Source organism: Metarhizium acridum (assembly GCF_019434415.1).
Source record: "Metarhizium acridum strain ARSEF 324 chromosome Unknown scaffold_568, whole genome shotgun sequence".
Lineage (NCBI taxonomy): Eukaryota > Fungi > Ascomycota > Sordariomycetes > Hypocreales > Clavicipitaceae > Metarhizium > Metarhizium acridum.
In genome coordinates this window covers 1,581,845-1,608,771 of record NW_027094041.1, presented here as the reverse complement: position 1 = coordinate 1,608,771, position 26,927 = coordinate 1,581,845, and the positions used below count along the sequence as shown (strand labels likewise).

Here is a 26,927-nt window from a genome sequence, read left to right as displayed (position 1 = left end):
GCAGCGGTTTTCCAAGCCAGCAAGCCGGGTCCTGTCAGACGCAGGCCTTGGCACTGGCACTGACGGGCACTGCAGTAGCTGCTTCATCTATTTATTTTTTTCAAGGTTTCGCGATGTGTTTGACGTTTTGGAAACCAACGTGCGCGGGATTGAAAGGCGACACTAGCATTACTTGCTTGCTCCCTTACAGGCAAAATTGACTGATAGAGTTTTGCGCCGGCGCAACGTCACGATCCGGAATTTCCCCACGTTCCAATGGCGGCGGGTTCGCCAAACCCCCTTTTCTCCCCTGTGTGAGAGTTTTGTGACCGTGGCGTTAAAACTATTAGGAGTAGGTTTTCTTCCGGGCAGAAAGCAGCAGTAAGGGTGTGTTCTGTCTTACGAGTGACCTTTTGTGTGTGAGAGAAGGCTTATTTACTTGACTCCCTTTTTTTTTTTTAAAAAAAAAAAAAGAAAGAAAAAACCCCTTATAATTTAGCCGACATGTGGGTGAAGAGAAAAGAGAAAAATAGGGATAAAAGGTGCCGGGCTTTGCCGTTCCCCTCTTTTTTTTTTTTTTGGGGGTGAAAATGTAGGACTTCGGACTCTTGAAAGACGGGGATATGAGTTCTATTGCCAAAGTGGGCGGCTAAGATGGGTCGGGAATCTTGGGAATCATTTAGACCCTCGATTTCTAAATTACCGATGCTACTAATGCAGGGACACAGCCCTTGGCGCCAACAAGGTTATAGTCGCTGTGTCGTGTTATATCGCAATTTGCCACATTCTGATTCAGACACGCCCAGCATAATTTTGTAACGTGAAGGCCTAGGAACGTCGCGCATTGTCCCTAATCAAAAAAACATGCAGGTACGGGAGGCTGCCAACATTTCTTTTTGTTTTACAAATAGCACAACGAGGCACTGTCCAAAGGTCTGTGCGACTCCCGGTGGTCTGATGTCTATACTTGGTAAGGCTTATGTCACAGGTTTCAAGGCCGTTTCTGGAATTCGTGTATTGCTGCAGTGTAACACTCGCTTAGCATGTTTGGGGGGGGGGGGGGGGGAAATACATTTATTTGCTCTCTGAGGTGCATGTTGTGGTTTGTTTTGGTTTGTTTTGGAGAATTAATAATAGCTCGGTAACTCGGGTTGTGAAAGTGTCCGTGGGCCAGACTATTTGTTTATGATCGTCAGGGGGTTGTGAATCATGGCAAGGGAAAGAACAGGAAGGGTAAAAAAATAAAAAATAAAATGAACTTGCCACCGTGGGCTTTGACGCCCTATTTCCCATGTTGTATTTTTTTGACGAGGCTGCAGATGGTGCGTCGGATATGAGACGACCGTCCAAGTGGGTACTTTGATATTGCTTGTGCCTGCCCCAGGTTCCAGGTACCTACGACGTCCTTTCGTCGTGGCTGGAATGCAACTGTCTATTTCTGCTCTCGGAATATGGTGCCCATGCTGGTATTGAAACATGGCTGCAGTTTGCTGCAGACGTACGATCTGACGCGGATCAAGGCAGTTTCATGGTTGGCTACGGAGTATTCCCAACTCGGTGGGAAAAGGGCAAGGCTACCGAAACTGTCGCAGAGTGATGCTCTCCGCGAGTGCCTCATATTTTGTCCCAGGCAAATGTCTCGTACTCCGTGTCGGCTTGCCTTCCTCAAACGGTTCCGAAGCGATGCATGTCCAACAAAGTTTGAGTTGAACCGGTTGATCATTCCATTTGTCACATGGAGCACGTGGGAGGATAGGCGCCGTGGCTTGCTGCGGCGGTGAGTTCTAAATCGGGCTCATCGTCCCCACGGCTGCAGGCCAGCCTTGTCAAGCTTGCATCTCCAATGCCGTGTCCACTTCCACGTATTGCAATCTTGAGTTCCCGGCCAACACAATCATAGCCTGCCACCCCCAAGATTTTCCTAGCCGAGCCGCGTCAACGGAGGTGACTGATCTTCTTGCGGCGCGCTAGCGGACTCCGAAGGTGTGATGACGGCGAAGCCAGCACTTTGAAACAACGCATTGAGCTTGGCCAAACCACACCATGTTGGAGCTTCATGTCTGGGGACCAGCCTTTGGCCTGGCCTCCATCGACGCAGAGTGCCTCGCAATCATCACGTATCTACACAATGCGCTCCCTGCCAGCGGCTGGCGCCTCGTCCCGAGCAACGATCCTTCCGCATCCCCATCAAGTATGCCCAACCATTGAGCATCATTCACGGTGCTGTTCACTTTTGACCCCAAACCATCTGACCGCCTCCGAGCAGATCTTCTCCCCGCTCTCGACCATGACGGCACATGGGTGAGCGGTTATCGCGCGATAGTAAACTACCTCACCTCAAAGTCACTCTGTACAAACCTCGATGCGAATTTGAACCCTATCCAGCAAGCAGACACCGTTGCATACGGTGCTTACTTGCTGGCCAGCGCTGCACCCCTCGTCGATCTGTCTCTCTACGTCTCGGCCGCCAACTGGTCTGCAACAACAAGACCAGCCTATAGCGTCTTGTTACCATTTCCCTTGACATGGACGCTGCCGCCGTTGATACGAGCCGAGGCTGCTCGGCGCGCGGAGCATCTTGGTCTCGCCGAGCTGGATACAGACTTTGATCCTAATGGCGGACTGCATTTGACTGCTGGTCGGGACGCCTTGCCCGAAACATTTCGTAGGCATTTGCCCGCGCGGACGAAGAAGACTGTGCGAGAGGAGATGACGCCTGAGCAGGCTGCCGCTATACGGTTGTATGGGCTGGCAGAGGACTGCCTATCCGTTGTGAATTCGTTGCTGGGAGAGACCAGTTCAGAGGAGAAGTCGCCTCGTTTCTTCGGCGGAAGCCGTCCATCCTCTCTGGATTGCTTGGCATATGGGTTCCTGGCACTTATGGTTGTACCAGATGTACCCAGAAGCTTCCTCAAGGACTGGATTGGAGCGGAGACTCCACGACTGGTCACGTTCGTTCAGTCAATGGCTCCCGCTCATTTATCGTGGTCTCCCACGGTGGCCCCTTCAATTTTGGGCTCAAATAGACGTGTAGCTGACTCCATCTTGCGAAATATTCCCCGTGTTGGAGAACACTATGCCAATGAAATGCGGCATAGAACGGAAGTTGGCGTGAAGGGCCTGGATCAGAGGGCTTTGATGGTGATGATGAGCGTCATGCTTACCGGCGCTGCCTTCGGCTACGGTTTACACATGTACAAGAGCCTACAGCCATTTGGAGCCAGAACACAAGTTTGGAGACAGCTCCGTGGTACGTCTAGGTTGAGCCAGTTTGGGGACCTGGGTAATATGCTTAGCAGTGCCATGGGAGCATATCAACCGGATTCAATGCCCACCGGAATTACGACTCGAAGTGGTCGCCTTGTAGAGGTTGACTCGGAGGTGGATTAATACATCAAGAAGGCACATAGAGTCCAGATACCCGTTCCCACTGTGGGACACCAATTTTACAATATGTAATGAATAGTTTTCTGCATCTTTGAAGGACGTGGTTTGACCTCTCTTCATGATGCCATTTCTATGCATACTCCTACAGAGCACTTTACCCACTGCCTGTTTCTCTTTTTAAATTTGTCTTCTTCATCATGTTGAGCGCTTAATACTCTAAATTTGCTTCACCTCCTTGCCAATCATGTCGGGCCGCTCAACTTCCCACTCGTCTCTTAAGACGGCAAATGTCAAATCCGTGACCAACAAGCTCTGCCCCAAACTCCACACCAGCGTAATGGCGTAGAAGAAGTTTGCATTTCCGCTGCCAGCGTATATCCACAGGTGATAAAACGCGGGGCCCAGGAACGTGGCGTACAGGAGCGTGGCAGACGCAACGTAGGTGTACCTCATGAGCGGGAAGACGTGCCAGAACAGCGGGAGCATGGCGAGAAACAGGCTCGCGTCGGCGATGGAAGGATACGGCTTGAAGATGGAAAAGATTCCCAGGAGAATGGTCAGCACGGCGAGGGGCTGCGTGCGCAGGCGGATCGTCAGGCCACCCACGTACGCCGCGAGGTGGAGCCAGAAGACGGCGAGGAAGAAGGCCCGGAAGGAGTCGAACATCTCGATGAAGAAGTACCACCACAGGCCGACGTTGGGGGTGAGGTCGGACAGCGTAAGCTGGATGCCGTACGTGCGGGAGAGGAACTCCCACGAGTTGCCGGTGAGTACAAAGGACATGCCCAGCAGGAGGCCGAGGCAGACGGCGGTCATGGCGACGCATTTGGCGCCGAATGTGACGGCGCTGGCGGTGCGGCGGGCTTCGGGCTGGCGGTCGAAGGAGAGGAGCACGAGCGGCGGCAGGAGGAGGATCGGGTACATGGATAGGTAGGAGGCAAAGGAGAGGGCGACCATGGCGTTGAACGCGGAGCCCTGGATGGCTTTGGATATGGCGTGGAGGATGGCGCATGTCGTGAATATGCTGGTGGAGCGGCCGATGCAGCTGGCTATCGTGAAGGGGTTGAAGAGGAATCTGGACATTTCATGTTGGTCTTTTTTTCAAAGCGTTTCGATGCACAGGTTGGATATGACCACTTACGCAGCGGCCACTGCTAATCCACATGCTCGCTTTGCTCTCCGCGGCGACGTAAATAGCCTCGACTGCCCGGCTTCGCCTGAACTCGCAATTGTAGAAAGCGCATCGGCGCTTAGCAGGTCGACTAGTATGTAGAGAAGCGACGTGAAGATGGGCCAGGTTTTGACGCTTGGGAGCAGCGAAAACAGCGGCAGTAGCAGCGGTGCCTGGTGGTAGACACCACCATCGTAGGGCCACACATTGTGGTTGTAAAGGAACAATCCTTCTTGCACTGCAAAAGGAGGAGGGAAAAAAAACAGTCAGCTTTTTGCGTCCGGAAGCTAGTTGAAGGGGCTGCCGCGAGGTCATATCGAGACTGAGGCAAAATGCGGGCGCACTAACATCGCTTGAAGCTCGTGACGGGGGTGGAAATCTCTACACGGCCGGTCAAGAAGTCTGGCAGCCCGGGAAAGGCCACGGTAAGAAGGAGTCGGAGGACGGCAGCGCCAGCGTAGACGCCAGCTTTGCCTCGCAATGTCATGGTTGAGGCCATGGCACTTGGTCAGGCCATTGCTTGGGTGCGAGGAGGGGAGACGCGCTGGCCGGAGGGTGTGATGCCGGTCGCGGTATGGAGGCCACTTGGCACCTCGGGTTCACGGGCCGACGGTGGAGTACTTACTTGGTTTGACTTGGACCAGCACTGCTGACGTGCACGATTCGAGTAATACAGGCCACAGGTGCCATTCGTTGATTGGAAGATGAAAGTGAATTATTTGAGTAGATGTATTTTTCACTTGGCACTGGGTGTATTTTACTCGGAGCCAACTGTCTGGCTACATATGTATGGATGGCAGTTCCGCCAGATGGTGTCCCCACGATCCCGGGACGGAAACATTTGGCCTCTGGAACAAAAGTTGCATTATTCTGAACTACTTGTAGACATGATGGCGGCAATGGAACAATTTCCATGCTTTTACGAACCTACCATAAGTACGGCACACATTGATAGGCCCGGTTTGTGCGACAATCCGGGCGGTGAGATGTATGGCTGCCAGCAGCAGGGGTTCGCATCACGCTAAACGCAGAATGGTTGGAGACCTGGGCGGTGCCGTCTGGCAATAAAATTCCCAGCCAACTTTGGAACTCCAAAAAAAAAACAAGTTCAGAGATGGCAGAAGGCCGCCCCGCTGCCTTTTCCAGTCCAAAAAGTTCACCAGACGATCCCTCAGGTCAATCCAAACGACAATGGGTCGGATAAAGAAGAAGGGCCAGGCCGGTGCGGCCAAAAACTACCTCACGCGAAACCAGGCCATTCGAAAACTTCAAATCAGCTTGCCTGACTTCCGTCAGCTCTGTATTTGGAAGGGCATCTACCCTCGCGAACCGCGGAGCAAAAAGAAGGTTTCCAAATCCTCGACTGCCTCGACCACCTTTTACTACGCCAAGGATATTCAGTATCTCCTCCACGAACCACTTCTTCAAAAGTTCCGGGACCAAAAGGTTTTAGAAAAGAAAATTTCCAAGGCATTGGGTCGTGGTGACGTCGGCGATGCCAAGCGACTTGAAGGAAACGCTTCGCGACCAGAGAAGACCGGCAAGCCTCGATACACTCTTGACCATGTCGTTCGCGAGCGCTACCCGACCTTTGTTGATGCACTGAGGGATTTGGACGATTGTCTTTCCATGCTGTTTCTCTTTGCCAACCTACCGTCCACCTCTAGCGTTCCAGCCAAGATGATTGCTCGCTGCGAGAGACTTTGCCTCGAGTTCCAGCACTACCTTATTGTTTCCCGAAGCTTGACCAAGTCCTTCCTTTCTATCAAGGGTATCTACTACCAGGCCAACATCCAAGGTGAGGATATCCTCTGGCTGGTGCCTTACAAGTTCAACCAGAGAATTGTTGGCGACGTTGACTTCAGAATCATGGGCACTTTTGTCGAGTTTTACATGACCCTCTTGGGTTTCGTCAATTTCCGTTTATACACCTCCATCGGTATCAAGTACCCGCCCAAGTTTGACGCTGTCAAGGATGAGAATGCCGCCGAACTTGGCGCTTTCACTCTCGAAGGCAAAGCACTGGTCGGCGCTGAGGAACCAAAGAAGTTGGAAGATGCTTCACATAAGCCTGACCCCAAGACTCAGGCTGCGGTCAACAAGGTTCTGAAGACTCTCCAGAATGGTGACGCAACAGATGCCACGGAAGAGACCGAGAATGGGACCACTGAGACTGAGGAAGCAAACGCGAGCGCCATTGACAAGTTTGAACCCGCGGCTCCTGGTGGCGATGTGCTGATGCAGCCGTCTACTAATGGAAACAATCACGGGACCTTGTTCTCCAATTTCACTTTCTACCTATCTCGTGAGACTCCTCGACAGCCTCTTGAGTTTATCTTGAAAGCATTCGGCTGCAAACGTGTTGGATGGGACCCTGTCCTGGGTGGTGGAGCCTTCACAACAGATGAGTTGGATCCCAATATCACGCATCAGATCGTCGACAGGCCGCCTATCCAAGCAGCAATGGAAGAAGATGGCGACGCTGAAGATAACCAAACGTCACAAAAGCTGGCTGTCAATCGTCGGGTCCCAGGGCGGACATACGTTCAGCCCCAGTGGGTGTGGGATTGCATCAACGACGTGGAACTCAAGGAGCCTCACCTGTACGGTCCCGGAGCATCCCTGCCGCCTCATCTTAGTCCCTTCGTAAAGAGCGTCCAAGGTTCATACGATCCTACAGTACCTTTAGAGGAGCAGGAGCCTGAAGAAGAGGCTCTGGAGGCTGATGAGGACGGCGACGAAACTGTAGAGGGCATGGACGTTGCCGAAGACGAGGATGAGGATGAGGGCGAAGAAGGCGAAGATGAGGACGAGGAAGATGCTGAGAAAATGGAAGAAGATGTCCAGGAAGAGGACGGAGAAGAGGGCGAAGAAGAGGACGAGGCTGCTCTCCGACAGCAAGAACTCGAGGCGGAGCTGACGGGCACCTCTGTCAAGGCCAAGACTACCAACAGTAAGGCCAAGGCCAAGGAACAAGCGCGAAAGGCTTTACGCAAGAAGGCCAAGGAAGAAGCCGAGGACCTTGAGCGTGCCAAGGGTATGCTGAGCAAGAAGAAGAGGAAGCTCTACGAGCAGATGATCTACACAAATAACAAGAAGAGCGCAGAAGACCAAAAGCTAAGAGCGAAGAGAAGAAAGCTGGAAAAGGGAAAGGCCAAGGGCAAGGCGTAATCGGGATTGTTTTGATAATTGTGAATAAAATGCGTTTTTAAATGAAGGTTATATAGGCCTTTGTGATCGATGACTCTACGCAAGTCTGTGTGGATTTTAAAGGAAGTCGTTCCAAAGTTTAACCAAAATGCTATCAAGTGTGTGGCGCCAGCTCTTCGTGACGTGTGGAGCCCCCGACCTCCAACCTCCAACCAACAACCACCTTGGTTACAATTTTGCCAACTACAACTTGACATCCACGCGCTAGCAGCGTCAGCTTACAACTTTTTCATAACCGCAAAGAGCACCGTCTCCAAAACAAGTCGACCTTTCGTTCAGCATAGCAACACATGAAGAGGCGCCCATGTTCATCTAAGGGCATGTTTTGAGCATGGAGGAGAACCAACCCACCAACTGGGACCTGGACACAGATGAAATCGCATCCGTCGCATCAGAAGATTTGTATGAGAATCGACCAAACCGCTGGAAGGGGCCTAAATCGACATGGAGAGAATTTACTAGGGAGGAGCGGCTGCTCTGGCGGTCCATGCAACAGCTTGTTGACAAAGATTTGGCGGTGCATTTGTACGATGCATTTGCTTTGAAGAGACAAGGGAGGGACCAGGCCACAGCACGGAACCTCACTATCAAGACGGTATGTCGCATACACGATGTCGTTTTCAGGTGTACAATTTTCTTGAGGGGTTACAGCAAGCGGTGTTCATGAAGATGGGCTGATTATTATCAGGGAGATGCACAAGACATTGTCTGGGCGCCGCCAAAAGTATGGACAGCATGGCCACTGAAAGAGAAGCATATCTCTGCAGAAGGGCTCTTTCAGAAACAAAACGACGAAGAGGAAAAGTTTACACTGCGCAAAGTGGAGAATAGGATGCCCAGTACCGAGCTGCAAGATGAGCTTGCCGCGACAGTGTTGCGTCTGGCGAAGGAACGATATCAACGACGATCATGGAATCGCCCACTCCATCCATCCATTGAGAGCCCTTCCAGCCCGTTGCCATCTATATCAAAGGACCAGTCCGAGGATGAATTATCACTGCCATCTTCTCCTCCTCTATCAAGTATGTCAGCGGGTAGCGAAGAGATGTCTCTTTACCATGGCGAGGATGGATCCAGTAATCATGATGAAGAAGAAGACTTGGAAAATTTCCACGTTGGGAATGAAAAGACGTACGAACCAACTATATCTTCAAACGATGACCTGTCGAACCTTCTTCTCCGCCCCTCTGTCCGCCACATCCTCACACAGCTGGACCGCACCCTCACCATCCTGCACAACGCCCGCGTCGCCGGCTTAAACTACCTCTCCGAATCAGACTCCTCTACAGAAGGAGATTCTGAGGCGGGAACGCCTCGCAAGAGAGGAAAAAGGGGCCGTCCAAAGCGTACACCCCGACCTGGGGAAGAGCTCTCATCTTCCGAGCAACTGAATCTACAGGGCCCCAGACGTCGCGGCAGGCCGCGCAAGGTTCACACACCGCGAGAAGGTGAGACGGAAGAGGAGATGCGGTATCGTGTAGCTAGGGAAGGGCATAGACGACTTCCCATCACAGCTGCAGATCGAGATGCTGCGTTCGAAGCCTGGTTACAGGAGGGTTATCGCCGCGAGCGTGAGCAATCTCGTACAAAGGCAGAATCTGAAGAGCCTGTCGCTCAAGAAATCACTGGTGAAACGAACGTTGAGAGAAAGCTACACAGATGGGGCTTGAGAGACTGGAGTGACGTGGTTGGAGCTGCTGCGCTGGCTGGATTCTCTGATGCCGTCATAGCACGCACTACCAAGCGATGTGCCGACCTCTTTGGTCAAGGCATGGTTATTAGACGTCTAGATGAGGTTCCTTCTACACGAGTCCCAGCATTCACCAGTAAAGAGTACCGCCCCTCAAAAATTCAACTTCCGTCGTCTTCCGCTGAATCCGAGTCCGAACCCTCAGCAACACTCCCACAACGCCGTATCACGTCCCGGCAGGCATCTGTCGCTCGATCTCCCACAGCCTCCTCGCCTGCAACTCCTCGTGGTCGGTCTCTTTCACAATCCGGTTCCCGCTCATGTTCTCGCTCCTCCGCAGGATTTTTATTCTGCCCGATTCCAACATGTGATCGTGCAACTATGGGGTTTTCAAGACGAGCCAATCTGCGTCGCCACATGACCCTTGTTCATCAGGGCCACACATCAGAAGAAAACGACTCGGACGACGAGGTTGTAGGTGGCGTACATGTTGATGGATTTTTGAAGACATTTTATCCTCACAGAGGGTGGAGAGGCGAGGATGTGCTTGCGAGAAAGAGGAAGAGATATTACAGGAGGAGGAGTGTGAGTGTGGATGAAGACGACGACGAGGGGGCCAGCGATGAGTCGTGGAGAGGTTGATCCAACTGTGAGAGGCAAAGTGATGAGAAATTATTTGAGAGCTGGCCACTCGGCGCTTTTATTCTAATTGATCTAGTGCCGGTGTCCACTCAATGGACATGATGGACAGGCTTAACGAAGACCTCAAGATACCGCCTTGTATTGCGATTTCGGAATTTGACAGACAAAGCGTTGCAAAGAATACTTTCGACTCGATTCTCTATCTCGTCATAGTGTAACAACTACAGTTTAGCAGGCGGCTTGACATCAACCGGTGTCCACCATGGATAATACGGCAACCCATCCTCCATGGTGCCCTTGAAGTCAGGCTGCCTCTTCTGCATGAAGCTATCAACACCCTCTTTGGCATCCTTGCCCCTAAATAACCCGTGAAACAACCTGCTCTCCAGCAGATGCGCTTCCTCTGGGGAGCTTGTCGTTCTGTAAATCATATCCTTCATCACCCTCGACGAGACATTGCTCACATTCACGCTGATATCCTCGGCAATCTTCAACGCCGTGGGCAAAACCTCCTCGGGAGGAACAACCTCGCTGAACAGTCCATCGAACAGCTTATGGTTAGCTGGGTAGACGGCGCCTGTAGTTGTCAAATGCAACGCCTTGGAAGTCCCAATCAGCCTCGGCAGGAAGAAGCTGCTGCAGGCTTCTAGACAGAAGCCCCTTCTGCCAAAGACGAAACCGATCTTGGCTTCGGAACTGGCGATGCGGATGTTAGCGGGTAGGGTCATAGTGATGCCGACGCCGACGGCGTGGCCGTTGATGGCCGCGATGACGGGCTTGTTGCATCTGTACATGGCGACGGAGATGCGGCCGCCTTCGTCACGGTGGAGCTCAGCGGTGGTCGAGACGCCCTGGGGCGAGGAGAAATCCATTCCGGCACAAAACATCTTGTTTTGGGTGTCGGCGGAGGTGAGAATGATGGCTTTGACGCGGGGGTCGCGAGAAAGGGTGTTGAAGACGGTGACGAGGTTATCGGCCATGATGTCTGTGAAGCCATTGCGGTGCGAAGGACGGTGGAGTTTGACAATGATGATTGGGGTTGGAGAGGGTGAGGATGGCGGGTGATGGGAGATGAGGAGGGTTGGGAAGCTGAGCTTTTCGTAGGATTCTGGTAGTGATGCCATTTTCGGGCGTGGTTTGGAGACGAGAGTTTTGGAGTGACAGCGTGGGATTTGTGGGAAAGAGTATGGGGCTCGGAAGCAATCTATCAGGAAAATTGACGACGGAAAAAATGGTGTAAGTATGTGTTCAGTGTACGTGTGGTAAGGGCAGTCAAGGCCTTGGTCGAGATAAGTAGATCTTGGATGGTGATTTATATCTGGGGTTCAACAGCCGGGTGCCGAGGTTCATTTTGTGGAGGCCATGCATGTACGGAATTATCACACGGCATGGGGTGGTAAAAACACATATAAAATACGTGGCGTGGCCACGCCAATTTTTTATGAGACACCATGGTTCTTCATACAGTGACGCGACGAGATTCGTTTTTGTTCAAAGTCTTTTTCAATATATTGCATATGTCAGAAAACAAATAGATGATGAGGCTGCAAACTCTGAATGGACATCCGCGGTAACTATGTTTGCGGAGGAAGTTGCGGAGCAGAACCCCGTGTTAGATGTGGGCCCTCCACTAGATCCCTTTAAATGTGCGCAGGTGCGTTTTTCGTACCGGCCCCATTTTCCACAGTACCTTGAGGATACCCTTTTAGCAACAGGTTAGCCTCATAATATAGCTTTAATTATAATAAGTATAAAGTAATATCTTATGTATAAAGACTGTTAATGCTTTTATTATTATCTTATTTTTTAGTATATTTAGGTGTGGGTTTCCTTATTGGGTCACATCCCGGTTCGATACAACAAACGCATCTGCGCACTCAAAGGGATGGCTCCTTCCCTGGCAGAACGCTTTGCCCTCTTTGCCCTTGACAGGTTGCCGCTGACTAAGCAAGCCTCCATTCTTCTCCACGATTGGAACGACGAACCCGCCAACACATTCACATCCCTGCCCATCACCACGCAACAGGTCCAGCTCAGCTCCACTAGAGCATGTTACTCGCTCACTTGCTCACTTGTTCGCCCAGCTGCCAGTGTTCGTCTCTGCAATGCCCAGACGTGAAGTCATGTCACGGCTGCACTCGTCCATAATATGGTATATGACTGGGACGCGCATCAGCAGACATGTTATCGGCTGTATATCGACGAGGACAGGTCCCTTGAGGACATTATGGACCATATGAAGACTGTTCACAAGTTCACACCGAGGTGAGTCACTCACACATGGCACCATGACACCATCACACTACAGCACCACAGCACCACGGTCCGCTGGCACCCATTGGGATTCTATTCTACTGGCTGCCAAGTGCGTCTGCACACACATACAACGCTATTACCAATTTGCCCGCACTATCCGGCCATGGTGTGAATGGGGTAGACGCACCCTGATCCCGCTGAGCTGGCTCTACGTTCACAACATGCTTGGTGGGCTTAGTTTACTTGTTGCTGTTGAACTGCTCCTCATCCCGCTTTCTCTGTTCTGTTGTACAGTGAACTGCAACTTACACAGCTGTCTAGCAAGCGAGCATTCCAGACGCAATTCCGCCGTTGGAACTTTCCGCCAAAGCAACGGCCCGCGTATAAGAATGACCGTTTGGTAAGCCGCATCAAGGAGCTCTGGGAAAGAAACTTGGCCCAGAGAGAAATGCTGCGGATTTTGAACGAGGAAGATGGCTTTGACATCAAGGCTAGGGAACTTGTCAGAGTACGAGCTCGGAACCGGTGGCTATTGAGAGTACCCAACGGCGACAAAGGCAGAGCCCCTCTTGGGGATGACGGCGACCAGACAGAGGGAGAAGAGTTGCGCAGCTCGTCTATACCCATGACAGATCGAAGCTCGCCCGCAGCTTCTAGGAATGTTTTGTCTGTCACTGGTTCTGATACCCAGCAGGATTCGGACCGTGACAGGCATGCGTCCGCGAGGAGCTCAAGAAGGAAACGGCGGAGAGCAAGACAATCTGCCACTGGGGGTGATCCCAGTTCACTAAATCGTTTTCCATCGGAGATGACGCTTGACGAGGCTCGAGCTATTCTCGACCTTGATGTGTCCATATATCGTACTCTGAGAACACAATTTCAACAAATATGCCAGGAGGAGAAGATTTCCAAGAAAACGACGGCTGGTGCTGAGAGGTGGGAAGCAGTCAAAGGCCGACTTGTTCGTCAAATGCCCCAGGTCTATAGCTTACTTTGGTCGAATAAAGAGAACCCTGAGGACGGACAACTTGCTCTAGATGTCATATGTACGGATGTTACCAAGCGGATGCGAACTATGGAAACGAGAATGACTCTCGCAGAGGCAAAAAACGTTCTCGGTGTTAACCCAGAAGAGTCGCGCGATATGCGGACGGCTTTTTACCAAGTGCTTGCTGATTCTGGCTTTACATGCAAATCAGATGCTACACCGGAACAATGGGAAGACTTGAAGAGGAAGTGGGGGGATAAGTCGGCATTGGTAGAGCGGATAATGATAAGTATAAGGACAAATGGTGACGAAAAGCAGGAGCAGGCTCGTGCTTTAGAAGTCCTAGCTAAAGATATCATGAAGAGGTTACGAGATGAAAGAGGTCGCAAAGACATGAGGAAGCATCACCACCAACACTTGCCAATCAGTCCAGCCGGGTCATCGCAGGCTGAACAAGCGTCAAACACCTCCAAGATGGGACATTCGCGTAGTTCTCCGTCAAACGACCAGGTGGATCTGGCGGAGGGCATGGCAAATGCTAATTTTGATACCATGTCGGAAGTATCCCGCACTTCGCACATGGCATTCAGTCCTGCAAGCAGCAGTATCGGCGGGCATTTGCCGATATCACTACAATCACAGACATCTAATCTGTCAGATTCGCAAGATGGATTACCTCAACCGTCCCGGGTGCTTGGGTCATCGCCGATGCCGCCAGGAATAGGACTTGAACCACAGATGAGCTCATCGTTGCTGCTTGAGCCGAACACTCAAGCCGCTTTCATGAACCAATCCTACGTACAGCCGCAATTTGCACCACCAACTACATCTGCACCGGTGTTTCCACAGGTGCAGCCGCCGTCTACAGCATGTGCCATTTTTCTACGCCTTCACCCGTCATCATCAAGCTACATTTCCAATTCAAATCTCTGGATAGCCACACTCACTTCGCACTCGGTACAGGAACTCCGACAAGTGGCTGTGGCTAAATTCCCGGGAACGGCATGCCTCCGCGTGGAAGGCGTGCTAAAAGATGGCAAGGGCTGTGAATTACCACTTCAGATCGAACAAGATCAAGAATTAAGCGCGTACTTGACGCACTTACAAGGCACTGCGCCAACGTTCAACGTGCAGCTGGTGTGGGAGACATCTTGAAAATGGGTACTCGAGAAGACAACCAACCTCGGCTGATGATTGTGCTATCTAATCTTGGCGATTTTCTTTGGCGTATACCGGTTGACGATTCAAGTTTGTCTACTTTAGAATGGTGTTTTCGGAGTCCTGTCTGCAACTGCTACGGACATGGCTATTAATTTGATTGGACGTATTTATATGTGTAACGAATTGAAACGACAGAATTGAGCATCTACCTCCCTGGCTTCGACATGGCTTTGATTTTGTATGAAATTCAGTAGATGACGGAGCCTTTCACAATCTCGAGAAGGCTCAAGGTCAAAGAACGAGTATCGAGTGAAAAGAGAGGAGCTAAGGATTTTCGGTCAATCGCGTGCAGACATTGGACAGGGCGGTCCTCGGCTTGCCCGCTTACTACTCCCATGTGCTCATATACATGTACGTACATTGATGCATGTGTACGCAGTTTAGACCGCCAGGCCAGAGCTTGCGAGAGATGGTCCCAAAGCTCCTTGGGCTTGCCTACCACTGCATCTCGTCGCGGATATAACAGGAGTGAGTGCAGTGATGGCCAAGGGGATTATGCCGTCTAAAGCGGCGACAACTGCTAGCCAATTGTAGCGGTAAATCTCCCGACGGCCTACCAGACACTTGTGGTGTAAATTTTGATGCTCTGGCTGTACACCCCATTCGGCAATGTCGACCCCATGACAGAGTGTGACTGCAGGCATTCCATGTTTCGGCGGTGCGGATGGAACGTCAAAATTGTGTGTGGAAAATTGGACATCTGAAGTGTGGGGAGCGCCGCTAGCGGCCGGACAAATTTCCGGTGAGCTCCAAAGCTTCAGAGGTCGACGTCCGTTGAAATATAACTCTCAGCCACAAAGCGCTCAAAAACACCCGTGTTCCTTAGACGACAACTGTGGTTGTAGACGGAGGTCGCAGCTAGTTTCGTGGGTGTCTTGCGCATTGCGACGACAGCGGTGCTGGAGACATTCCTCAATGGCGCAACTACGACTTAGGGCGATGCCCGCCGCGACGACCCTGCGAAGCTACACCTTTGATCGGCTGTTAGCGGTTCACATCCCACGAGGGCTCGCGCCGCATGCTGTCAGACGATGCTATTCAACAGACATTGAACCGGAAAAGCCTAGGCCTCCGAGACAGGGGAATGAGATGAAGCTGGGAAGGTCGTTCCAGGGCCAGGTGATGGGAAGCATTGGAGCGCGATTGAGACGAGAGCGAGAGCAGAGAGAGCAGTATGAACGATGGAGAAACATGACAGATCCCTCAAGGAATTGGATGATCACCTTCTGTGAGTGGTGGCGGGATAAGTTGGATCGCGACGACGAGCCTCTGGTCGTTGGCATGCGGGCAGATAGAACTAACCATGTCCAGTGTTCCTTTCTAGTATAAGCATCGCATACTACATGGGCACATTCTGGCCTCGCGAAGCCGAACCCACCTCGACACTCCCGCTTTCCAAGGTTCAAGACCCCAAGCATAATACGAAGCTCGAAAACATGCAGGCTGCCTGGGCAGATTTTGTCAAGATTGTTGGCAAGGAGCATGTCAGTACTCTCGAGACGGATATCGAGCACCACGCCTCCTCCGCATGGTCTACCCACCACCCAAAGCCGGACGAGAAACCCTTTTGTGTGGTGTATCCTGGCAGCACCGAGGAAGTTTCAGAGATAATGAAGGTCTGCCACCAGCGACGCATTCCGGTTGTTGGCTACAGTGGCGGCACGAGCTTGGAGGGCCACTACACACAGACAAGAAGAGGCATCTCCATCAACTTTGGCAGAATGAACAAGGTGCTTGCACTCCATAGGGATGACTTGGATGTGGTTGTTCAACCAGCCGTGGGGTGGGAGTCACTGAATGACGATCTCGCTAAGGATAACCTTTTCTTTCCGCCTGATCCGGGCCCAGGTGCCATGATTGGCGGCATGGTTGGAACTGGGTGCAGCGGTACAAATGCTTACAGATATGGCACGATGCGCGAGTGGGTGCTCAGTCTGACTGTCGTCATGGCTGATGGCACCATCATCAAGACTAGACAACGGCCGCGAAAGAGCTCCGCTGGCTACGACCTTACCAAGTTGTTCATCGGATCTGAGGGCACTCTCGGTCTTGTCACCGAAGCTACGCTCAAGGTCGCCGTGAAGCCGGCGTCTACCAACGTGGCTGTCTGCACTTTCCCATCCATCCACGACGCTGCTACCTGTGTCAGCAAGGTTGTTGGCGCGGGTGTTCCGATCGCTGCTGTTGAGATCCTGGACGACAACCAGATGCAGTTTATCAACTCGGCGGGTATGACGTCGCGCTCGTGGACTGAGGCTCCCACGCTGTTCTTCAAATTTTCAGGCACTCCGGCTGGCGTGAAGGAGCAAATTTATCAGGTTCAGGGCTTGGCTAGACAGGCTGGCAGCAAGACATTCGAGTTTGCCAGAAGCCAAGAGGAGCAGGATGAGCTGTGGAGTGCCCGAAAGGAAGCCCTCTGGAGCACCATGTCTGCGATGAAGGAAGGTGACAGAGTCTGGACTGGGGATGTTGCCGTGCCCATGAGCCGGCTGCCTCAGCTGATTGAGGAGACAAAGGAGAATATGCGTAAGAGTGGTCTAACGGCCTCGATTGTCGGACACGTCGGCGATGGAAATTTCCACAGTGAGTGCGCGCCTGGCTGGAATATTTTGCGAGTTGCAGTGCTGACTGAGACCCCAAGCAATCCTGACGTACAGCGGGCCTCAGCGAAGCAAGGCCGAGGCAGTTGTGCACAAGATGGTCAAGCGTGCCATTGAGATGGAAGGGACGGTTACTGTGAGTCCAAAAGCATGTGGTATTGCCATTGACAGTGACGCTAATGGAATCTTTTTTGTTTTTCGTTAGGGTGAACATGGCGTCGGGTTGGTTAAGAGAGATTACCTCCCACATGAGCTTGGCGAATCGACAGTCGATGCTATGAGACAGGCACGTACACATAGTGCGGTTTGCATGCGGTATATTTGCTAACTTTGCGTATATAGATCAAGAAGGCGTTTGACCCCCTGTGCTTGCTGAACTGCGACAAGATTGTTCGCATGCAGAGGCCCAAGAAGGGAGAGGTTGAGGAGTGGTGAAAGAGGCACATGGTTGCCCTTTGTAAAATAAGTCTAAGCCGTGTTTCCTTGAAAATTTGGGCGAGGGGTGCTAGTGCTCTTGTAGCATTCATCGACTCGACCTGAAGTGTTTGTAGCGTTGTTGAGTTGTTGAGTGGGCATTCTTGCAATAATATCCACGTTTATGAGGGACATAGGCCTGCTGCTTAGTCATCTCTGGGGAGGTGCCGACGTTGGGTGTGCAGGGTGGGTAGTTAACTATCCAACTGCCAGCACTCGCGAACCTGGGTGCCCCGCGTCATGCTTAGCTGCCCCTCCACTCCATCACATGGCACCTTCAGACCATTCAGGTTCCTGCAACACCAGTGCTCCAGCTCCGGCTCGTGACTTGGACCCGCGACTTGCTGATGCCCTGACCTTCGTACCTCGTCTCTCCGTAAACTCATCGACTTCAGTCTGTTTCCACCATCGCCTTTGCCTCATCTCAAAATCAACGCTGGGACTGGAGTTGCTCTGCGACGTTCCCTTTGCTGTCTGTCCTCCTTCCACCTTCAACCCGATACCAATCCAATCTTGCTCCTGCTGCTCGCGTAAGCTTCCTCCACGCCCCAAGGAGGCTTACTTCCTTCTCAAACACACGGGATGTCGCTTTTTACGGCGCAGCTTTATCCAGGCCGGGCGCTAGGCTTTCTGAGTATGTATCCGTAAACAGCAAGCAATTGCAGTTTGCCCGGTCACTAATACGACGTGTCCGTGCAATGTAGTCCTCGGCGCATCGCTACATGATGTCCTGACACGCCTCAAAGCTGAGCCACAGCGTTTTCCGAAACTAGAAGTCCTTCACTCACCAGATAGGCCCGTCACTGAACCTGTGTGCATTGTCCTTCCGCAGAATGGAATCCGGCTACGCTTCGATGGCCCCGAACAGCGCCTGCGACTGATTGAGGTGGTGGACTTTACAAGAATTCACATCACATTCAAGGACAGGGATTTGTTGAAGCATACGACGAATGGAACTTCGGCTCCCGGCTCGCCCATCCCAGGGGAGTCACCGCTAGGGCCGACCTTTAGGCACATTTACCATCGGCTGCTGGGCCCGACCTATGCCGGCGAGTTTATCCCCCCATCTAGCGGGCAGGAAGACGGCACTTATGTCCTGTCGTATCCAGGAGTGGCTTTTAATTTTTCGCTGGCGAAATCGGCCTACTCACCGGATAAGGATGTAGTCACGCTGTTGTCCGCTTCGTCGAGCCAGGTTGCTACTTCGATGGCGGTATTCAGTGGGACATCGTGGGCTGAAGCGCGACAGACACTGTGGACAGAGATACTGCCTAGTGTTAAACAAACTTCTGTACTGCCAAAGACAAAAGACGTGTATCCGGACGAGGTGTCGCTGATTCGGATACATGGTGGTGGAAAATTGGATTTGTTTCGGAAGTGGACCAACAATGCCTTTCGGATTCAGCTAGGGGAAACGACACCTCAGGAGCTGGTGATGGAACTGGGTCCGCCGAATGCGATTTATCGGAAGAATGATCAAAAGATGGTGATTCACAAGATGCGAGCGGCGAGCAGCTCCCGTGGTCGGCCAAGTTCATCTGATATCAGCCGCCCTGATGATCTCACCGATACAGACCAATCATCCATGAATACCGGTTCGGACGACTCAGATAACGACGAAGCCATCGACGAACACACAGCAGGCAATCCTTTGGAAGAGTGTTTCTACAACTACTTCTATCTTGGCTTTGACATCCTCCTCTCCCTACCAACCCAACCATCAGCTGTACCCCCCGGAGACGACACCAACGAAGACCCAGCAGAAAACCCAACCAAACATCATCACCCTGACCGTCTTGTCGCGACCAAAGTTGTCCTCCACGGCAACGTGCCTGGATCCTACGAATTCAACCGCCATCGTCGCTGCCGCTGGGAAATAGCGTACCTTGACGATGTTACGTCCGAAACAGAGTTCAAATACGTCGAAGAGGGCATGAACTCTAAATGGAAGGGTGCATACTCGCCAGGGAAAGTGCCACAAAGACAGAGGGGAATGGTGCTGAATCGTGGATGGGGCGATAGCCCGGGGAGCAGCTGCGAGTTTTTGGGAGGTTGGGAAGAGAGTGGTGCGAAGAGGGCTGAAGCAAACGGGGATTCGACGACGACGTTATATGGGTTTCCGGGAATGGTATTCGAGGTGTTGAGGAACGATTATGTTAATACCGTGACGATATTTTAATGTAGTATATAGATCATTTGGGACGCTTAGGTCGTGTGGAGACGTGGACTGCTGCTTTCCCATGTCAACTGAGGCATTCAACTATACTCACCACTTGGGTCACACTGGTCGGAGGAACAGTCTTCCTGACGTTTAGCCTATCCAGAGCCTCAGCCAGGCGGACGGACGCTGGCACACTTGCAGCTATCAACAAGCTGGAGCGTGCTGGAACCAGAATCAAGAATACAAGATCTGAATGTGGCCATCATCAGCCGTTCACGATGAGGGGTGCATTCATTCGAGTAACAAGGGGGCGGCAAGCATCCTGACCGCAGTGTCCGACCTTGGCGATTCGTAGAGGGTTCGTTACAAAGACCGTTGGCCAATACATGTCCTAGTATACACATGATCCAGTTTATTTCATGTTCGTCTCTGATGTCCTCGTATACTTGGTTAAGCCTCTTTTTCAGACGGTCGCTCACTCTCCAGGGACTTTTCCCCGGCAAGCATACCCGGGATCTGCGATTCCTGTCGGGCTTGTAGACGCATATCTACGTGCCCTACTAGTACGTGCGACGTGTTGTTGTTTCGTAATAGGAGAGGTGTTTCTGAAGCCAGTCCGGTTGCCTCGTCATATAGTGTCAAAGCGAGGTTGTACAACAGCTTGCAACCCTGCGTCACGGTATCTTACGTTTTATCTTGTTTGAGCCCCGACTTTAAAAGAGCGCTCTGGACGTTCGAGTCCGACTCTCCATAATGCGAGGCATTCATTACGTTGGCGTAAAAGGGAAAGGAATATGAGCAACTGCTATATCTTTCGTGCCAAGGTGTTGGATAGCGCCAAGATGGTTGGTTATATTGTGTGTCGTCTTCGCTACCGCTTTTCACGGCCGTTGCAGCCGCCGGCACACTCCTCTTGATGACCCAACAACAGGAATGGGCTAGAAACTCGGCTATCGGGGCATTTGTCGCCGTTTTTTGGTATTCAGGTGGCCATCTACTCCGTCTAGAGCATGTTCATATAACCCTTTTTCTTGTCGCCGCATGTCACTTGCCCAAGCCCCCTGGTGGCGATTATCTCTTTGGGCACACGAGGCAGATGGTAAAAGAAGGCCTGGGAACAACCACCAGAAAATGGTGAATACGCCATTTCCCCATCCCATCGAATTTTCTTGATGAGCCCGCGGCCATGTCATCTAACCTGTGCAGGATCGCGTGGATCGCCAGCGACGGCCTCATCCACATTTCGCTGAGCATTCAACCGCGAAGTGCTCCTCATCACGTCGCCGCAGGCGCTGTCCGAAATACTCGTCGCCAAAAGCTACGAATTTGCCAAATCCCACTTCCTCCGCGACACTCTGGGCCCCGTCATCGGGCACGCCCTGGTTCTCGCGGAGGGGGGACGCGCACAAGCTCCAGCGCGGCAACTTGATGCCCGCGTTTGCGTTGCGCCACCTCAAGGACCTATACCCGCTCTTCTGGCAAATGTCGCGAGAGGTCGTACGGGTCATGACGGCAGAGTGCGATGGCCTGAGCGTCGAGGTGTACGCTGGACGTCATTGGAACCGCCGGGCTGGGGAGGGACTTTGACGCCATTCACGACGACCACAACGAGTTGGTGGAGACATATATGACGCTCTCGCATCCTTCCAAGACGGATAGGATCCTCGTGATCTTAGCGGACTTTGCGGGCTTGTTTGTATCTGTGAAGCCGTTTTTGAACGTGCCGTTTCCGAAGCGGCGGCAGGTCCAGCGGTCATCCAACATGATCCGAAATGTTCCCCGGAATGTCATCCAGGTCAAGAAGCAGAAGCTCGAAAGGGAACAGCTCGACGACGTGGATATCGTTTCCGTAGCTTTGAGGAGCGGTGTGTTTTCGGAGGACGAGGTCATCGACCAGATGATGACGTTCCCGGGCGCTGGGCATGAAAATGACCGGGTCGGTGCTGACGTGGGCGATTTACGCCATGTGTCGGTTTCCCGACATCCAGAGCCGTCTCCGTGACGAGGTCCGCGACAACTTGCCGTCTGTCGATGAAGAGACGGACAATGCCAGCGCGGACATTGACAAACTGCCCTATCTCAACGCCGTGCAACGAAGTGCTGCGAATGTACAGCTCCGTTCCGCAAACCTTGCGCGACGCCGTCTGCGATACCAGCGTGCTGAATCGCCGCATCTACAAGGGCACGCGGCTCATCCTCGCGGCGTGGGGTACCAATGTCGATAGTACCACGCTCTGGGGCGCCGACGCTGGTGAATTCAACCCGGAACGGTGGTTGCCTGTAAACGACGGGGGCGAGCAGTAATTATTCCCTGTTGACATTCTTGCACGGGCCGAGGAGCTGATGGTGAATTTGCTTTCCCGCGGTATGTATCTGAGCTTGACTCGATGCTGTCTGTAGCTCATTAGGGTAGGTTCCAACTACCTACCTAGGTAGTACTGATTAATGAACACGCACATATTATCCCCCGAGAGAGAGGACAAGAAAAAGGGGAGCAGGAGCTTCCGTGGCCACGCCGCCAAGGAGATGAATGCATGAACTCGTGGTTCGATGAAAGTCTGGTTGGCGGTCGGCATTGCGTGTTGCCCAGTGGCTTTTATTAAAGGCTTCGCCTTTTCCCTTTTGTCAGCCCACTTCCCGTCGGCCCAAGATGCCAAGACGCATCGACTCCAGCTTGGGAGCGCCGGGACGCAAAGACTCGGTGTCAATCGCCCAATCAGTCTCACACGCCTCCCCTTGGCCCTTTTGAGGCTCTGGTGACGTATGTATTGTACGTAGGTATCACATACGCCTCTCCACAGAGTCCAACATGGGCTCAACACCCACCGTTCTCCCCCAAGGAGATCAGATCGAATCTTGCATACAGCCTCAATACAGCCAAGGGGATCCAAGGCAGTTGGGCAGGAAGACCAACACCTGTTGCCATGTAAGAGTCTGTGTCATTTTTTTTGCCAGATTCGGTCCAGTGCATAATAGCTTTGTGGCGTCGGAACATCCCACATGGCAAATGGGCCCAAGTCGCCCGTTGATCGGATCAAGAAATTCTTCAAGGCGACGATCCCTTGGTGGCGGGGACTCGAGAAGAGTCCGAATGCCGAAGCTCGCGTTACTCCGAGCAATAACCGATAGCAAAAGAAAACAAGATTCTAAATGTGCGCGACAGCTGCTGCAAAGCTCGTAAGCGCTTGTGTAGAGCAGCACGTTTTGGATAGACAGAAATGAATCCATTTCCATCGATGGGTTCGCGACGCGGAGAGTCGTACTGAGTATTTCCTTCCGACTTGGGGGTTGGTTGGTAAGGACTGTGGATTGGAGCTTCGGAGAGGGGGTTGTATGTAGAAATGAGCACGGAGAATTATACTAGATGTAGAACGGTGGTATGCTTATTCATCTGGTAGGGCTGGAGAGGATGGTTTGCTGGGTGTATGATTTGTGACGCTGTCAACAACACCCTGCACAACTATTATGTTGAGGAATCTATCTGCCTCTGTACATAGATGGATATACAATATTGTAACATCAGACACGTTAGTGCCCTGACTGTGACGCAGGCTGCTTAGTTGCATACTGCTACCAAATTGTATGTAAGCTGCCGAGTTGCACACCGCCCCGTGTAATGACATACCAAGCAAGTAGCTTTTGTAGATGAAACTGTTGAACAGGCAGGTTGGCGACATCAAGTTCAAGACAGGCGGGCAGGAATTCCACTTCTGAGGGTGCTTGTCATCTCTCCCTTAATCTTAATTACTCAAGTACCTAGTAGCACGTAATTTATGTGCTGTGCAACTAACTTAGGTACCTAAGTAGGTAGGTAGTAAGTACTCTGCCGGCTGATGACGGGTCTTGCGCGCCACCACAGCGCCAGGGCTGAGCTTGACTACTTTACGGAGTATAGCCCCGCCTTAACCCCGTGCCATTGTATTTCTGGTCTCACTGCCGTTGCGCGGTGCAGCCAACGCTTACTAATGGCACACTGACCTGTTCCACTGACTGGCCGCGACAAATTGGGTGGATCCGGTCTGGTGGAAAACGAGCCCCCCGCCCGCCCCCATGACGCCTCCATGCCAGAAGCACCCGAGCACGCGGGTTGCAACCCGCGTGCCGAGCAGCCAAGTTGGCAAGCGACTCGACCGGATCGAAGGCCTGTGCGCCCGCCCGTTCAACGGGCATGAGCTGGAGTGCTCGCCGCTAGTCATGGTTTGGGCAAGCATTTACGTGTACCGATTGATGCAATGCTCGTACATCCGAGACGGCACGGCTATTTCTGCCATCCCGGAGCACCTACAAGTATAAAACCAAACGCCTCAGACATCCTCATTATTTATTCCATGACGTCGTGGTCGTGTTGGTCCCGTGTCTATTCCGGTTTTCATCCCGTCACTGATCCCACGCAGACGCTACCTGGGTACGTACATAATCGGCTTGGCGCCTTCACCGGTCTGTTCCCGCTAGTCTACCGCCTAGTCATCCCAGTTGCCATTTGCCCTTTTCCAAGATTTCATGCCTTTTGCCCATACGCCTCAGCTCCCGGACTTGTATTTTACGATTGCTGACTCGCGGTCGGTGAATAGAGGTGCTGATCTGGTATCTTGCTGCCACCTTGTTTTAGTTTCAGTTTGCAACCCCGTCGACCTTCACCCCACGACGCAACGTAAAAGGTGAGGGTGAGACTCAAAAAAGGTTCCAAGCCGCCACTCAGCGCAGCCAATTCAGCCCCTTCAAGACACCACGAGCTGAAAAGGGGAAGTTGAAAATCACATCGCCCGGCATGGCGTCTCATCCATCGACGCCAACCACGACAGACACGTGGACCGGTTCTGGGAAGACGGGCGATGTCGAGCGGGACGGCGACATCCGTGACTCCAAAACTAATCGCTTCAGTGAGAAGCACTCACAGTCCGCTCACACGCCATCCGAACCCCCGAGTCCAACTTCAGACACCGGTCCGGTGGGAAATGAACCACAGGCGGAACCAGAAGCTCAGCGTACCAATGTCGAGACCTTCCTCGTTGTCCTGGCCCTTTGTCTGGCGCTCTTCCTGGCCGCCCTCGACATGACCATCATCACCACCGCCATCCCGACCATATCGAGCACCTTCAACTCCAGCCTGGGCTACATCTGGATCGGATCCGCCTACCTCCTCGGCAATGCCACCTTTGTGCCGACATGGGGCAAGATTTCAGACATTTTCGGCCGGAAACCCGTCCTCATTGGTGCCGTCGTCATCTTCTGGATCGGCTCGCTCCTGTGCGCCGTGAGCAACAGCATGGGCATGCTGATTGCCGCGCGAGCTATTCAGGGCATCGGTGGCGGCGGCACCATTGTGCTGCCCAACATTTGCATCTCGGACTTGTTCTCCATGCGCAAGCGTGGCATGTACTTTGGCATTCTCGGTGGTGTATGGGCCATTGCATCTGCTGTTGGCCCTGTGCTCGGCGGCGTCTTCACGAGCAAAGTGTCGTGGAGGTGGTGCTTCTACATCAACCTGCCCCTGTCGGGCGTCGGCATCCTCATCTTGATCTTCGTGCTGAAGCTGCATAACCCGAGGACACCCATGAAGCAGGGCTTGCTGGCGATTGACTGGGCCGGAAGCTTGCTGATCATCGGCGGCACTCTCATGTTCCTCTTTGGTCTGGAGTTTGGCGGTGTCCAGCACCCCTGGGACTCGCCCACCGTCATCTGCCTGATTGTCTTTGGTGTCATCACCATTGGTCTTTTCGTCGTCTACGAATCCATGATTGCCAAATACCCCATCATGCCGGTCTCGCTGTTCCGCCACCGAACCAGCATCGCCTCCTTCTCGCTCTCCTTCATGCACGCATTCACCTTCATGGGCGGGAGTTACTGGCTGCCTCTGTACTTCCAGGCCGTCATGGGCGCGACGTCTCTCCTGTCGGGCATCTATCTGCTTCCCTTTGTGCTGTCGCTCTCCATCACCTCTGCGAGCTTTGGCATCATCATCAAGCGTACGGGCAACTACAAGATCCCAATCATGTTTGGCCTCGCCGTCATGACGCTCGGTTTCGGCCTCCTCATTAGCCTGGGCGACGACCGAAACTGGGCCAAGATCGTCATCTTCCAAATCATTGCCGGCATCGGTGTCGGCCCCAACTTTCAGTCCCCCCTCATCGCCCTACAGACCAACGTTGAGCCGCGCGACATTGGGTCAGCGACCGCTAGTTTCGGCTTCCTCCGCCAGCTGGGCACCTCCATCTCGGTCGTCGCCGGTGGCGTCATCTTCAATAACCAGATGAAAGCTCAGGCTGGTACCTTGCAGCGCGAGCTTGGGCCGCAGCTGGCCAGCATGTTCAGTGGTTCTCGTGCCGCCGCCAGTGTGCACCTTGTCAGAACCTTGGAGGGCCATGATGCTGCGGTTGTGAAGAACGCTTACTGGAATTCGCTACAGAAGATGTACATTCTGTTTACTTGCACTGCGTTTGTGGGCTTTTTGATGAGTTTTGCTGTCAAGCAGAAGAGTTTGAGCAAGGACCACACCGAGCACAAGACTGGGTTGCAGTCCTTGAAGCAGAGGAATGAGGGCAGTGCTGCTGAGCCCGCAGGTAGAGAAGCCTCTTGAGAAACCAGGACAAAGAAATGGCATTTTGAGCGTTTCAACGTACGATGCGTGATTTGCTGTCATGGGCGGCGTTCGGTGTTGGGAAATGCATTGGATGCGTGAGCATTTACTTTACATTTACATATAGATATCGAAATGTGTGCGCAATATCGTTACGCAGCTTGCTCTGTCGAAAAGGGCCTATGTCCCTTGTTGATCTGAAAGTCGTGAATGCTGCATGTTCGTAAGAAAAAGTTGATGTGCGACCAAAGAGAGCCCTGCATGACACAGGACCCTGACATAATGTTTCGTCTCTATTGCACATTTGCATCTGGCGGTTACAGAGTACCGACACTGTGAAGTTTAGATGTCATAACCTACCAAAAGTGGAAGGACTTGTTGGGTAGTAAAGGTTGCCATCTCTCTTGCACCCATTGCAGTAGAAGCTACCTAGCATTGAAGCTTCTTTTCACTCAAATTAACATGTCATGTTGCAGGGGAAGTTGGCATATGTCACTTCCAACTTCAATAATTGGAAATGCAATGGCACTAAACTGCCGTCAGCAGCTTTTTCTTTTTCTTATTTTATTTA

At 52.4% G+C, this 26,927-nt stretch overlaps 11 protein-coding genes across 12 annotated transcripts; 9 read left to right on the top strand and 2 right to left on the bottom strand.

Moving 5' to 3' along the window:
- Positions 1-2,022: 2,022 nt before the first annotated feature.
- On the top strand, positions 2,023-3,369 carry J3458_019872 (uncharacterized protein; the record flags this gene model as incomplete). The annotated part of the gene is made up of 2 exons (XM_007815416.2): positions 2,023-2,170; positions 2,246-3,369. 2 exons carry the CDS (start codon positions 2,023-2,025, stop codon positions 3,367-3,369), a joined length of 1,272 nt encoding a protein of 423 aa, XP_007813607.2.
- Positions 3,370-3,582: 213 nt separating this feature from the next.
- On the bottom strand, positions 3,583-5,024 carry J3458_019871 (uncharacterized protein; the record flags this gene model as incomplete). The annotated part of the gene is made up of 3 exons (XM_007815415.2): positions 3,583-4,441; positions 4,508-4,775; positions 4,886-5,024. The coding sequence occupies 3 exons, from the start codon at positions 5,022-5,024 to the stop codon at positions 3,583-3,585; spliced, it is 1,266 nt and encodes a 421-aa protein (XP_007813606.2).
- Positions 5,025-5,661: 637 nt separating this feature from the next.
- NOP7 (mRNA-binding ribosome synthesis protein nop7) lies at positions 5,662-7,846 on the top strand. The gene has a single exon (XM_007815414.2). It carries the CDS (start codon positions 5,729-5,731, stop codon positions 7,706-7,708), a length of 1,980 nt encoding a protein of 659 aa, XP_007813605.2. The 5' UTR covers positions 5,662-5,728; the 3' UTR covers positions 7,709-7,846.
- Positions 7,847-7,910: 64 nt separating this feature from the next.
- Positions 7,911-11,506, top strand: J3458_019869 (uncharacterized protein). The gene is made up of 2 exons (XM_007815413.2): positions 7,911-8,342; positions 8,436-11,506. The coding sequence occupies exons 1-2, from the start codon at positions 8,079-8,081 to the stop codon at positions 10,077-10,079; spliced, it is 1,908 nt and encodes a 635-aa protein (XP_007813604.2). The 5' UTR covers positions 7,911-8,078; the 3' UTR covers positions 10,080-11,506.
- Positions 10,301-11,494, bottom strand: J3458_019868 (uncharacterized protein; the record flags this gene model as incomplete). The annotated part of the gene is made up of 1 exon (XM_007815412.2): positions 10,301-11,494. Exon 1 carries the CDS (start codon positions 11,201-11,203, stop codon positions 10,301-10,303), a length of 903 nt encoding a protein of 300 aa, XP_007813603.2. The 5' UTR covers positions 11,204-11,494.
- A 422-nt stretch (positions 11,507-11,928) lies between the features above and the next one.
- On the top strand, positions 11,929-15,192 carry J3458_019867 (uncharacterized protein). 2 transcript variants are annotated; one of them, XM_066121737.1, is made up of 2 exons: positions 11,929-12,344; positions 12,657-15,192. In XM_066121737.1, the coding sequence occupies exons 1-2, from the start codon at positions 12,229-12,231 to the stop codon at positions 14,476-14,478; spliced, it is 1,938 nt and encodes a 645-aa protein (XP_065973354.1). In that variant the 5' UTR covers positions 11,929-12,228; the 3' UTR covers positions 14,479-15,192. The 2 variants fall into 2 exon arrangements, with proteins under 2 accessions (XP_065973354.1, XP_065973353.1); XM_066121736.1 differs by having other exon boundaries at positions 11,929-15,190.
- Positions 15,193-15,887: 695 nt separating this feature from the next.
- Positions 15,888-17,579, top strand: DLD1 (D-lactate ferricytochrome c oxidoreductase; the record flags this gene model as incomplete). Its single annotated transcript, XM_066121735.1, has 4 exons — positions 15,888-17,127; positions 17,186-17,280; positions 17,350-17,448; positions 17,487-17,579. The coding sequence occupies 4 exons, from the start codon at positions 15,888-15,890 to the stop codon at positions 17,577-17,579; spliced, it is 1,527 nt and encodes a 508-aa protein (XP_065973352.1).
- A 621-nt stretch (positions 17,580-18,200) lies between these two features.
- On the top strand, positions 18,201-19,797 carry J3458_019865 (uncharacterized protein; the record flags this gene model as incomplete). The annotated part of the gene is made up of 2 exons (XM_007815409.2): positions 18,201-18,252; positions 18,323-19,797. 2 exons carry the CDS (start codon positions 18,201-18,203, stop codon positions 19,795-19,797), a joined length of 1,527 nt encoding a protein of 508 aa, XP_007813600.2.
- Positions 19,798-21,406: 1,609 nt separating this feature from the next.
- J3458_019864 (uncharacterized protein) lies at positions 21,407-21,781 on the top strand (the record flags this gene model as incomplete). Its single annotated transcript, XM_066121734.1, has 1 exon — positions 21,407-21,781. One exon carries the CDS (start codon positions 21,407-21,409, stop codon positions 21,779-21,781), a length of 375 nt encoding a protein of 124 aa, XP_065973351.1.
- Positions 21,782-21,885: 104 nt separating this feature from the next.
- J3458_019863 (uncharacterized protein) lies at positions 21,886-22,083 on the top strand (the record flags this gene model as incomplete). The annotated part of the gene is made up of 1 exon (XM_007815408.2): positions 21,886-22,083. The coding sequence occupies one exon, from the start codon at positions 21,886-21,888 to the stop codon at positions 22,081-22,083; it is 198 nt and encodes a 65-aa protein (XP_007813599.2).
- A 2,059-nt stretch (positions 22,084-24,142) lies between these two features.
- Positions 24,143-26,686, top strand: J3458_019862 (uncharacterized protein). The gene has a single exon (XM_007815407.2). It carries the CDS (start codon positions 24,548-24,550, stop codon positions 26,354-26,356), a length of 1,809 nt encoding a protein of 602 aa, XP_007813598.1. The 5' UTR covers positions 24,143-24,547; the 3' UTR covers positions 26,357-26,686.
- Positions 26,687-26,927: the final 241 nt, after the last annotated feature.

Bases quoted from the DNA above. Each gene is read 5' to 3' on its own strand.
- J3458_019862 (XM_007815407.2), top strand. From the start codon at position 24,548: ATGGCGTCTCATCCATCGACGCCAACCACGACAGACACGTGGACCGGT.
- J3458_019869 (XM_007815413.2), top strand. From the start codon at position 8,079: ATGGAGGAGAACCAACCCACCAACTGGGACCTGGACACAGATGAAATC. The intron at 8,343-8,435 runs GTATGTCGCATA...GATTATTATCAG, and splicing joins GGAACCTCACTATCAAGACG to GGAGATGCACAAGACATTGT.
- NOP7 (XM_007815414.2), top strand. From the start codon at position 5,729: ATGGGTCGGATAAAGAAGAAGGGCCAGGCCGGTGCGGCCAAAAACTAC.
- J3458_019867 (XM_066121737.1), top strand. From the start codon at position 12,229: ATGGTATATGACTGGGACGCGCATCAGCAGACATGTTATCGGCTGTAT. The intron at 12,345-12,656 runs GTGAGTCACTCA...ACAGCTGTCTAG, and splicing joins GTTCACAAGTTCACACCGAG to CAAGCGAGCATTCCAGACGC.